The following is a 13,350-nucleotide window of genomic DNA, read 5'->3' as shown; positions in this document are numbered from 1 at the left end:
CATTATTTCCAGCGGGGGCAAAAGCGTGTGCGCCTTCTTCCGAGGGCAGAGGTCCGGGACTGTGCGCCGCCTCCCGGCGACTCCAGCGGTTCCTGGCCGTGTGCCGATCGGCACCATCAGAACACGCGGGACTACGAAAGTCGCAGTCTGGGCCTATCCCCGGGCTCGCGGGCAGAGAGGCCTTCCGAGGCTTCCCGGACCGCTGCTCGTGCCCGCTGCGGGCGGTGCCGGACCTCGCCCTTCCCCATCGTTCCCCTTCCCCCCGCTGGCCCCAGCCCGCCGCGGCCCCCGAGGTGACACGGCCGGGACCCTCCATTCTCTGCCCGTGTATTTAAGCAGCACAACCTAACCGGCTGCTCCTACTCTGTGACAACCCTTCGCGGGACAGACGCGCCCAGCAGCCAACCACCGGTCAGAATTGGCGAGCGTCCCGCTCCCCAGTCCGTGGCGGCCTCGGTGGGCGGGGCTAAAGCAGCTAGCAAGTTGAGTGGAGCCACGGCTGACGCGAGTCAACAAAGATCACGTGAGGCGAGGGGGCCACTCCGATTGGCTGCGCCGGCCAGGCGGGGAGGGGGGGGGTCACGGCGGCGGCGTGGGGTTCGCTGTGTGACACAATTACAACAACTTTGTGCTGGTGCCGGGGAAGTTTGTGTCTCCTACGAATCCCCCCAGAGCTCCCGAACCCCGCGCGCTCCGGCCATTCCCGCCGTCCCCGCCCGTGGCTACCCCCTGCCCGCCCCCGCGATGTGACCCTACAGCCGAGCAGTCTCCGCTACCCGACCCAGTGGTCCGCAGCCCCTGCCGCCGCTGCCTTCACCGCTTTGGGATTTTTCGCCGCCGCCTTTCGCGGCGAAGGAGGAAGCGGAGATAAAGTTGGTGTGCCGGTCCCGTGCGGAGATCGGGGGCGTCGTTGCGGGCCCCGGCCCGGGGAGGGGGGGTGTCGGCGTTGGAGTTGTGAATTCGCTGCGTTTCCATGAAATCCTGCGGAGTGTCGCTCGCTACCGCCGCCGCTGCCGCCGCCGCTTTCGGTGATGAGGAAAAGAAAATGGCGGCGGGAAAAGCGAGCGGCGAGAGCGAGGAGGCGTCCCCCAGCCTGACAGCCGAGGAGAGGGAGGCACTCGGCGGACTGGACAGGTACGGGGTGCGGGCAGCGGCCGGGGCAGCTCGGGACGGGCAGGCGCCGCTCTCCGCGGAGGCCCCGAGTGCGGTTCGCCGGTGGCGGTGGTGGGGCGGGCACCGGGGCTTGGCGCTCTCCGTGCCGCCGGGGCCTCGGGCTCGGCCGGGGACAGGTCGGCGGCGTTGCCGGAGCTCTAACGAGCCGCGTGTGTGTTTCTCCGCAGCCGCCTCTTCGGGTTCGTGAGGTTTCATGAAGATGGCGCCAGGACGAAGGCCCTCCTGGGCAAGGTAAGGCAGCGGCGGGCCGGAGCGCGGACGCGGTCACCCCGGCCAGCAGCGCGCTCGCCCCGGGGCCCGTAGCCAGCTCTGCGCGCATTGTGGAGGCGAGCGATGGCCGAGGGGCTTCCGGGAGACTGCGAAGTGCCCTGCTCTCCACCACCCCGGGTACCTCGCTGGCTCCCTTGTGGGATCGCTCTCCTCCTGGAGCCGGGGGAACCGAGGCAGCAGCGCTAGAGCTCATCTGGGGCGAGCGAATTGTCTCGGATTTTACCGCCCTTGGGAGCCAGGTCGGTGATCCCCGAGGTGTCTTTTGAGGGTCACGAGATGCTAAGCGATTTCCTTAAATGTCGGACTTCTGCCTCCCCAGGTTTGGAAGCTCTTCCTTCGGGCAGGCGCTTCGAGACGTCTGCTGTTGAGCAAACATTTTGGGATGGCTTCTGCCCCTGCTCCCGGAAGGGGGAAGTTGCACGGACTTTGGGTCCGAGAAGAGTTTGCATTGGACTGTTGACATGTAGCTCAGTTGGTGTGTGCTTTACCTGAAGTTAGGTGACTTGTTTACTTTTTGGATCTTTCTGCCGTAGATCTTCTACCTCAGTTATGTGTGAGTGCGTTTCCTACTTGGAGCTGCGTTTCCTGTGTGTTTGTCAGGGGAGGCCGGGGACGATTCGGGGTGTAGTCTCTGTTTATTTGTGTGCAAAGTTGTTGGCGCTGTCATTTAGTTAAGTAATGGCTGCTCCTATCGGCCCAAGATGGCGGGACAGGGTGGGAGGAGAAAGTGAAGGAGGGGGGGCTTGGGGGAGGGAGGCGAGGTAAACATGGAAATAAATAGTAACGAGTAGCGAATAATAGGCCTCTCCTTTGGAGTTTGTGGCTCAGTGGTTAATAAAAATTATATCAGATTATTTGCATACCGAATTTTTGTACCTTTCTCTAATATGGAAACAGCGTGCATAAGCCTGGTAAATGCTTATCAACCTGTAGCACATTTAGTTACCCATCCGTAAGCTATTGAACAAAGGCTGGAGTCTCATTCTGTCTGCATCAGTTTGAATCTCCTGACCAAAATGTGATTGGGATGGCATTAGAAGGTTTTCTTGTTAGTTGGGACCGTAAAACTTGGAGTATGATCGGTGTTGCATCTATAAGACATTTTCTCTTTTCACTGAAATCTGTAGGTTTGCGTTTGACAGGCAGCTTTTTTGTTGAGAAGCAGTTCAGAAGTTTAAAATGGCTAAAGCCTAAAAGAATTTTTAAAAGTTGATTATTTTGATCTCTATATTTTGTCTGTGTTTTGGTTTAGCCACGGCTTTTAATCGCTTTTTATCTGTGATCACACTTAGGTCTTTATTTAAAAGTAATGAAATATAAGGAGTTTTGATTTCAGACAATGACTAGAAAGCTAAACGGACATAGTCCTTTTCATTAAGTCCAGTCTCTGAATGGTAGAGAAAACTTGAATTAAACTTTGACGGTGTAAATATTAATTGGCTTCATTAAAATTATCATTGGAAAAAATGAACAATCATTAGCCCAGGAATGATATAAGCATTAATAATCACTGGTTCTCTGTCTTTAAGATTCTCCCCACCCCTAATGTATTTTCGTAGTATTTTATATAAAAAGACTAGTGTGAAGTTGCCATTCCAAAAAATTAAAACGGTTTTAAGCTTAAGGAGCATTTTATTTTGGAATGAATATTGCTGGTCTAATATTGGGCTGGTAAAGTTCCTTGCAGAGGATAATTCATTTGGAAAAGTTTGCCTAAATCTATTGCTTTTGGTTACAGTGATGAAGAAATAAACGGAATCTGATGTTTTATGTGCATGTGTAAAGTGCTGGTTCATAATTCCATGTCTCAGAATGCCTGTATTCAGATAGAGTCACAGTGGGTGGCGCTTAACATTTGATTTCATGTTGTAACAGTGAACCCTACAGTTAGTGTGCACTGAGTTTACATTTTAAAAACTGAATATTTTCAGTGGTTACATCTTAAAAATGAGAAATTTGTGAAGCTTCATTGTTTTGGTGACGATTAATAATTATAAAATATGGGGTAATTTGATAAACTGAGTAGATTTGTTGCATTAAAAAAATAATCTTCATTGGTTCTTGCTCAGTGCTGTTTAGGTTGTAGCCACTTAAACCAGGACCCATCAGCTTTAATGCTAAAAGATTCTCTAGTATGTGCATTGAAACCTTCATGTAGTTCTTGCTCGCCTCCTTATGGGCATGAACGTACTAGTATAAAGCATGACAGAATGTAGCCTCACATCTGTTTGTATTGGATTCTGGATAGAATGAAGGAACTAGAATCCTTTGAAGGAAGTATTGAATTATTTAGTTTCATCCCTCTCTTAACTGTTCTGAGAATCAGTATTTTTGGGGTAGGCATTGGGGAGTAGAATGTTGAGCTGTGTTTGTTTCACAATTTCTTCTGTAAGTCTTAAAAGATTAAAAGAGCTGGTTTTTCTGTAGGGGTAGTTGGGGGTTATTTAACTGATAATAGAATTAATTGCCAGAATTCCCTTTTTGGCTATGATTTTTGTTGTGTCACTCCAGACAAATTTAGTTTGTCCCCAAACTCTTAAAATTTAGTTATTAGCTGGGCTTGGTGGTGCATGCTTTTAGTCCCAGCACAGAGGCAGGTGGATCTCTGAGTTCAAGGCCAGCCTGGTCTATATAGTGAGTTCCAGGACAGCTGTACAGGGAGACCCTGTTTCAAAAAAGACCAAAAAAAAAAAAAAATCCTTAGAATTTAGTTATTGACTATTGTTGCTTGCCTTTAGAAATTCTTTTATATATTATTGGATCCTTAACAGTTTTAAAATTCATATTTGTAAGTTTTAAAAATTGTAATTCTGACCCAAACTGGGAAGCTATTTCATGCACGAAGCTGCATTATTTAAATATTCTCTTCATCTCTGCCTTTTTTTTTTTAAATCTTTTTGAGGCAGGATCTCCTTGCAGCTCCACCTGGCCTGGAACTCTCCTTGAAGACCGAGCTGACCTCAGTCTCACTGAGATCCCTGCTTCTGCCTTCCAAGTGCTGGGATTAAAGATGTGTGCCACCACACCTGGCTTTCTGTATACTTTTTTTTTTCGGTCTTTTTGAGACAGGGTCTCCCTGTAGCCCCAGCTGACCTGGAACTCACTATGTGGACCAGGCTGGCCTTGAAGTCACAGAGCTCTCCCTGCCTCTGCCTCCCGAGTGATGGGACTAAAGGTGTGGGCCACCATGCCTGGCTTCTGAATTCTTTGTAAGATTCCATTATGCAAGAGTCATTGAAAGAAATTTTGTTTGTAGGATTGTGTTTTCATATATAGTAGTTGGTATTTTGCCCCTCCCCCCAAACATTAATAATACAGTAGTTCTGTAGTAATACCTTAAAAATAAGGCTGTAAGGAGCTAGAACTTGCTTTAGAATTGTTGAAATATAGCATGATCTCGAATAGTTCAAAAAGCTCAAACTAGATCTCCCACATAATCCAGTCATACAACTCTTGGGCGTATACCCAAAGGACTCTATCCTATTATAGAGATACCTGTTCATCCATGTTCATTGCTGCCCTGTTAACAATAGTCAGGAAATGGAAGCAACCTAGATGTTCATCACCTGATGAATGGATAATGAAAGTACAGGACATTTACATAATGGAATAATATCCAGCTGTTGAGAAAAACAAAATTATGACATTCACAAGTAAATGGTTGGAAACAGTCATCCTGAGTGAGGTAACCCAGACCCAGAAAGACAAACATCACATGTTCTGTCTTAAGTAAATGCTAGCTTTCAGTCTTTAGATATGTGTGTTTCAATTGGAAAATTCTAAGAGATTAGGAAACTAATGAGGCACCATGGGGGTGGTTCATAGAGGGGAGATAAAATGCGGTGATGTAAATAGGAAAGAAGAATAATAGATAAGTACAGGTTTAGTGGGTGGGGAATGGGAGGCTAGGTCAGAAGAGGGAGTTAAGAGGAGGGATAACTAACATTATAGGCCTTTTGAAAGATGTGAAAACCTACTATGGAAGTTTCAATATATACACATACAATATAAAAGAGTTTGAAGATTGCTACCCTGTAATAGGGTTCAGTGGCCTTAATAGACTAGCAAATTAAAAGCCCAATGCGAGGAATGGACATCCTCTTTTGGAGTTGTTGAGCAGAGATCCCATAGATCCTCAGACAATACTGGCTATTGCCATTGTACTGGGTTGCCTACCAGGACTGGATGATAAACTGTTTCAGAAGGTACTACTACATAACTGAGTTATAGAACAAACAAGGAGAAATCAAGCTGGTACTAGTCCTGAAGCTACATATCTGCTGGCTAGCTTTCATAGTACTAGAAGGTATAATGCATGTTATTTACAGAGAAAGATAATTATCAACCTTGCCCAGCTGTTGATCCTGTGCGCTACAGTGGCAACTGGCTTGGCAAAATAAGCCCAGTGGTGCAATAGTGGCATGAATATTATGGGAGTGACTAGTCACCTTCTGATTGGATGTAAAGCCTGCTTCATGGTAGGGAGACCATACCTGACGCTGTTCACTGTGGGTTTTTTTTTTGGTCCTTTGAGACAGGGTCTCCCTGTAGCCCCAGCTGGCCTGGAACTCACTATGTATTCCAGGCTAGTCTCCAACTCACAGAGATCAGCATGCCTCTGCCTTCCAAGTGCTGGGATTAAAAGCATGCACCACCACGCCCAGTTTCATGCCTCACACTGTTGTCAGGGCAAGAACCTGTGCCTAGACAAATCACAGGCCATAGGGGAGAACCTACTACTATCATTTTGCTAAATAGACATGCTATTAAACTGACTCACAATGACTTATTACCATATCCATAGATTAATACATCCCTCAACACTCACAAAAGAAGGTTCTTGCAGCAGATGGTGATTAATACAGAGACCCACAAATAGTCAACTTGCAGAAAGAGACCACGGAGTGCTCAGACCTAAATGGGATGCCTATATTGCACTTTGTCTGAAGGCTCAGGGATCATTGTGAAAGAGGGGGTAGAAAGATTGTAAGAGCCAGAGGTGGTAGATGAATGAAAGGAAACTATGTTGGTCTGGACATCACAGAGTAGTTACATGTGAACCTTAGTGCTTGCAACGTCATACAAGCTGCACAGGGGCCCAGCATGGATAGGGGAAGTGGGCAGGAGGCCCCAACTCTAGCTGACACTCTGTTGCCATTTGATGGATGTTGGGAGAATGAAGTCAGTTTTCCTTACTGGTGTGATGCCTAGTAGATTGATCAGACCTCCAGGGCATGCACCCACACTCAGGAGCACTTGGGAGGCATGGATTGGAATCCATAGGCCTGTAAAAAGCAAAAATTAAACAATAAATGAGTAGATAATAATGAAGGACTTGAAATCTGAAGAGGGGGTGTTTAGTGGGGAAGGGCTGGAGAAGGGGAGGCTATCTGATATCAAAATACATTGTGTAAAATTATGGAATCAATTAAAAATTACTAATATGGTAGTTAGTAATACCTTAAAAGTAAGGCTGTGAGGGGCCAGAGTTTGCTTTAGAGTTCTTGTAATATAGCGTGGTCTTGAATAGTTGTCTCTTTAATGCTGACTCTTAATTTTTTTTGTCTCAATACTTTTTTTTTTTCTAATTACAGTGAAGCTACTGAGAAATAATTGAGGAGTGAAACCTTTTAATAAAGTAACTATGTTGACTACTTTTTACATTTTTGAAAACCTGGATTTTTCTTTGGTATTTATTATTTTTTATGTGTATGAGTGTATTGCCTGCATGTATTTTAAGTGCACCCATTTGGTGCAATGCCCTCAGGTCAGAACAGGGCATTGGATTCCTCTGGAACTGGAGTTACAGATGGTTGTTAGCCACCATGTGGGTGCTGTTAGTGCTCTTAACCACTGAGCCAGCCCCTGGGGTGGTTTTTTTTATTTATTTTTTATTTTTTTTAAATTTTTTTAGAGAGTAAGGATTTCAGTTAAAGTATATATAGAGAATAAGGATGTAAAAGTATAAATATCACAATACTACATAGCATCGCTAGAGTAATATAATGGTAGAGACCTGGGGACTGCACCTCTGTCAATCCAAGAGGTTATCTTCTCTGTGTTGGGGGAGGGAATCTGTCACTGAAATATAGCTGTGAGTCTGGAGAGAAGGCTCAGCACTTAAGAGCACATCATGTGTTCTCACAGAGGTCCTGAATTTGGTTTCCAGCAGCCACCCAGCAGCTTACAACTGCATGTAACTCCAGCTCCAGGGAATCTAACACCACCTTCTGACCTGTGGGCACCTGTACTCATATGCACATATAGATAATCAAAAATAAATCTTTAAAATAAAATATATAATTGCTGACTTTAATTTGTGTGTGTGTGTGTGTGTGTGTGTGTGTGTGAGAGAGAGAGAGAGAGAGAGCACAAGAGAGAGCAAGTGCCACATGTGGAGATCAGAGGACAACTTGCAGGAGTCTGTTCTTGCTTTCTCCATGTAATGGAGATCAAACTCAGGTGTTCAGGCTTGACAGCAAGCCCTTTTACTTGCTGAGCCATCTCAGTGGCCCTATAGTTGTTTATTTTAAACTATCTTTTAAAAAAATAAAAATATTTTTATTTTATGTGTATGAGTATATTGTCTGCATGTGTGTAAGTGCACCTGTGTTGTCCAGTGCCTATGAAGATCAGAAAAACATGTTGGGTCCCCTGGAACTGGAGTTACAGACGATTGTTAGCCATCATGTGGATGCTGGGAATCAAATCCCAGTCCTCTACAAGAGCAGCCAGTACTCTTGACTGGTGAGCCATCTCTCTAGCCCCTATTTTAAACTATCTTAAGTTTGTCTTAAGTATTCTGGTTGGATTTCTTTTAATAGAAAGATTTTGTAGAATACCTAGAAGTTATAAATTGATTTTTTTTAATTAATTATTTTTATTTTATGTGTGAGTGTATTGCCTGCATGTGTGTGAGTGCACCCATGTTGTGTAATGCTCACAGGGTCAGAAGAGGGTGTCAAATCCCCTGGAACTGGAGTTACAGACAGTTGTTAGCCACCATGTGGGTGCTGGGAATCGAACCTGGGTCCTCTGCAAGAGCAGTCAGTGCTCTTAGCTTTTGGGCCGTCTCTCCAGCCCCATAAACTGCTTTTTTAAAAATTAAAAAATTTAATCCCAGCACTCTGGAGTCAGAGGTAGGCAGATCAAGATCTCTGTGAGATCAATGCCAGCCTGGTCTACCTAGTGTGTCCCAGGCCACCTGGGGCTTTAGGGAGACTGTTTCAAAAAGACCACCCCCCCAAAAAATAAAATAAAAAATGAGTGTGTTTTTTGGTTATTTTATGAAAACAGTTGGCATTTTTATTTCTGGGTGGGTAATGAAAGTAGCTTAAGATCCATTGAAGCATATAATTTCCTATATTTGGTTTGTTTGCATATATGAGGAAATTATTAGATCAGTCCTAGAAGTAGCTTGTTTATATTATAATATTTGGATTATTGGTGATGTGTGAAAATGTATGCTTTTTGTTTACTAGCACTTAAAGAGGTATATTCGTTTTCCAGTACCATAGAAATTTATTGTTTTTAGTTTGTAAAAGTAAGGAAAAAAATATGTGGGCTGACAAATATGGGCTGGCAAAATGGCTTAGTGAATAAAAGCACTTGTGCCAAGCTTGACAGATTGAGTTTGATCCCTGGGACCCACATGATGAAAGGAGAGAACTAACTAACGTGTTATCTCTCTCTCTCTCTCTCTCTCTCTCTCTCTCTCTCTCTCTCTGTCTCTGTCTCTCGCTCTCTCTAACACACACACATACACAAAAGCACACATTAAATCAATAAATGAAAGTAGAAGTAATGTCATACTTTGTGCTTGAAAATTAGGTTTTGAAATTTTTTTGGATTTATTTTTATGTGTATGAGTGTTTTGCCTACATATATGTAAGTACACCACCTACATGCAATGCCTGTTGAGGCCAGAAGAGCGCATCAGATCCCCTGGAACTGGAGTTTTGGATGGTTGTTAACTGCTGTATTGGCGCTGGGTGCTGGGAACTGAACCCTGGTCCTCTGAGCAGCCAGTGCTCTTAACTGCTGAGCCGTGTCTCCAGCCCCTTGTTAAAAATATCCGTAGGTCCCTGGTAACATGAAGATACTTTTTTTTTTTTTTTTTTTTTTGGCGACATGGTCTTACTGTGTAGCCCTGGCTGGCCTAAAGCTCACTCTGTAGTCCACGTTGGCCTCAAACTCTAGGCAATCTTCTTGCCTCAGTCTTCTCAATATTAGGATTTATAAGGGTTTGCCACTGTGCCAGGCCTTGAATAGATACTTTTAAGTTCTGTTTTTTTTTTTTTTTTTTTTATTGAATAGATTTTCTATAGACTGAGTTACAAATTGAAAAGGCAGTGCAACATTTGACTCCCACCCTTACCTAATTTAGATAGTTAAAAAACTGCTTAAGAGGACTGGAGAGAAGATTCAGTGGTCTTGCAGATGGTAGATAACAACCATCTGTAACTCCAGTTCTAGGGTATCCAACACTTGCTTCTGACCTCCACAGGCGTTGCATGACATGGGTACAGTTACATGCAAGCAGTACACTCCTACACGTAAAATAAAAATTTAAAAATGATAAAATATTAAAAAAAAACTGCTTAAGAGATTTTCTTTTCTGTGTCTCAGTGGAGTGATAAGCTACACACTTAAAGTGAATGTTTATTGGTTCGTTGACTGCAGAATAAATCTGTTTCCGATTTAGATCATGTAACATTTAGTTTTGCTTATATGTTACTGATACTCTGCATATTTGAAAGTTTTGTTGAATTCATTTTTGCTTTGAAACTAATTTTGTTTGTTGTTTTGAGTACTTTGAAATTGATGAATTTAACTGATAGCACTGTGCATTATTAATATTTTCTAAATGCGTTATCCAGAGAGTTAATTTATGTCAAGAAAACACCACCTACCAAATTGTCTTAAGAATTGGGTAGTGGGTAGGCTATATAGGGCCTGCGTGTAATGCATAGAGTAATTAATTGAGTTTATTTAATGAATGCATGATTGATAGCTCTATGTATTCATACTGAAACTTTTCATGTAATTTTATCAGTTTTCCATATTGGTTTGTAAGCTGTAACAGTGTAGAGAATGTGAAGGTAATACAGTTATCACTTGCTGTTAAACTTAGAAGATCCTTAAGTGGGGTGGGGTAAGAATAAGGGTTATGAACATATGAACATCAGTAGCAGAAGAAAAGTGTGCAGTACTCTGAAAATTTATGGTAAAGGCCAATTTAACAGAATACAAACCATAATAGGATGGGAATTATTTCTTGGAGAAAATGCTTCTCAATTTAGATAATAATGTCATCTTTTTATTTTGTTTAGGAAAATGATTTTAAAAATCAGATTTTAGCTTTTCTTAGCTCTTCAAGGATGATGTGCTATGTGTTCTCTGTATCTTGAATCTTAAAAATTTTTTGATTTATTTTTATTTTATGAGTGTTTTGCCTGCATGTATGTGCATGCCTGATATGTGCAGAGGCCAGAAGAGGGCATCAGATCCCCTGGAATTGGAATTACTGACAGTTGTTAGCCAACATGTTGGGACTCAAACCTAGGTCCTCTGCAGGAGTACCCAGTGCTCTTAACTGCTGAGATGTCTTCTCCAGCCCCTGTACTTTGTAATCTTACTTTGTAGTAATACATAACTTTACTATGCGTTCTTAAGTGAGTGTTCATGTGTCCATTTTAGAAGTTCTTTGACAGTTTTGGAAGGATACGCAAAAAGTAGTTAAGTAATTGCCTGTTTGGAGTGCAAAACACCCCTGAGATTTTCAGAAGGGGGAGCGATTTTAAACTTTCTACTTTATAGGTTTCCCTACCTCTCTTCCTCTCTCCTCCCCTGCCATTCTTTTTTTTTTTTTTAAAAAAAAAGATTTTATTTGTGTGTGTGTGTGTGTGTGTGTGTGTGTTTTCATGTGAGTGCAGTGCCCACAGAGGCCTGAAGAGGGTGTTGGATTCCCGTGGAACTGGAGTTTACAGACTGTTGTTAGCTACCATGTGGGTGCTGAGAATCATACCCAAGTTTTCTACAGCAAGTGCTCTTAACTACTGAGCCGTGTCTCCAGCCCCCTTCATGCAGGTATAATTGCACATACTACAAAATTTAAAAGTTACTGAAAGAACGTTAGTAAAAAGAAAATCTTCCTAAATTATTTTCCAGTTAGTTACTGTACTTTCAAGGCAGCCACTGATAAAGGTTTGTTGGGAAGCTTTTCATAGTACTTCAACACGTATACAAGCGTAATTCTGTTGTATTTTTTTTCCCTACACAATTGAGATCATAGTATGTATGGTGTGTTAAAATGCTTTGTTAATTTTATTGCTTGCCATGTGAAAATGCTAGTTTTTGCATAGAATGGTCTTGAGGGTTTTCCTTTTTTTCCTTTAGACAGGGTGTCCAAAACCCCAGCTTGCCTGGAACTCCCTTATGTGGACCAGATTGGCCTTGATCTCATAGAGATCTGCCTGCCTCTGCCTCTGGACTATTGGGATTAAAGGTGTGCACCAGCATGCCCCCACTTGAGATCCTTTTTTTTTTTTTTCTTTTTTAATTATGTGTTTAATAACCACATAATTAAAAGCATTTCATCACAACAGCATTGACATATTCAATTAACAATTTCCAGAGCTAAGATGCATCTCTTTCAAAATTGGCTGTATGCGTCTCCTTCAAAATTGGCTGTAAATTTTTAGGTTTACAGTTGAATTAGTACAGTTACACAATATTGTACTCCATATAAACCCTGTAAGACATAAAATTAAATGAGGTTTTAAACTCTAAAAAAGATCTTCATTTCATTATTAAAATACAGTTTCATATAGAAAAATTCATTTTTAATACAATTGACACTAAAGATGCCCATGCGTTTCTAATCTCTATATATCTGATTATTACTAGTCATAGTCGGTTACTTTCTGAGCTCCTTCACATCCGAGCATGGATATAAAGTCACCGGGCAGATTTCAGTGGTAATGTTTTTCACATCTACTAACTATTAAGGAGCAAATTTTTATGCTTTGAAGAATTATTATTTTTAATTATTATTATTTTATTTTGGTCTTTTTTGAGCCAGAGTCTCCCAGTAGCCCCAGCTGGCCTGGAACTCACTATATAGACCAGGATGGCCTTGAACTCACAGAGATCTGCCTGTCTCTGCCTTGCAAGTGCTGGGATTAAAGGCATGCACTACCATGCCTGGCTATTTTTTTAATTTAAAAAAAAAAATAACCACATGATTAGAAGAAGCATTTCATTACAGCTTTAACATATTCAGTAACACACTCCAGAGCAAGGATACATCTCTTTCAAAATGGCTGTAAATTTTTAGGTTCACAGTTGAATTAATACAGTTACACAATATTGAACTCAGTATAAACCCTGTAAGATATAAAATTGAATGAGTTTTTACCCTTTAAAGAAGATCTCCATTTCATTTTAAAATATGCTGTTCCCTACATTTTTAAAAATATTTTTAATTTTTTTAGAAGAAGCATATGATTACAGTTTTAATATGCTCAATAACGGTTTCCAGAGCAAAAATACAGCTCTTTCAAAAGTGGCTATAAAATTTTTAGGTTCGCTGTTGTATTAATACAGTTAGACAATATTGAACTCGGTGTAAGCCCTGTAAGACATAAAATTAAATGAGTTTTTAACCTTTAAAAAAAATCTCCATTTCATTTTAAAATATAATGTTTCTTACAGAAAGACTCATTGCTTTTGCTACTAACACTGAGATGTTTGCACATGCGTTTCTAATCTGTATGTATCTGATTATTACTAGTCATAATTGGTTGTACTCGGATCCTTGGTGCCTCTGTATGTCTATAAAGTCATCGGGTAGAAGTCAATGATAATGTTTATCACCTCTACTATTTAACATGGAGCAAATTTTGT

The 13,350-nt window shown here is 42.1% G+C and overlaps 1 protein-coding gene across 1 annotated transcript in view; it reads left to right on the top strand.

Moving 5' to 3' along the window:
* Positions 1-549: 549 nt before the first annotated feature.
* The window catches only part of LOC103740770 (lysine-specific demethylase 6A-like), a 145,080-nt gene continuing 132,279 nt past the window's right edge, over positions 550-13,350 (top strand). The window contains exons 1-2 of the mRNA XM_008841449.3: positions 550-1,134; positions 1,341-1,404. Of these exons, the coding sequence (XP_008839671.2) occupies positions 974-1,134; positions 1,341-1,404 (225 nt within the window). The 5' untranslated portion in view covers positions 550-973. The remainder of the gene's footprint in view (positions 1,135-1,340; positions 1,405-13,350) is intronic.

This window comes from Nannospalax galili, unplaced genomic scaffold (assembly GCF_000622305.1).
Source record: "Nannospalax galili isolate Female #2095 unplaced genomic scaffold, S.galili_v1.0 scaffold3181, whole genome shotgun sequence".
Taxonomy (NCBI): Eukaryota; Metazoa; Chordata; class Mammalia; order Rodentia; family Spalacidae; genus Nannospalax; species Nannospalax galili.
The sequence above is the reverse complement of the archived record's forward strand: the minus strand, read 5'-3'. Positions and strand labels throughout refer to the sequence as shown.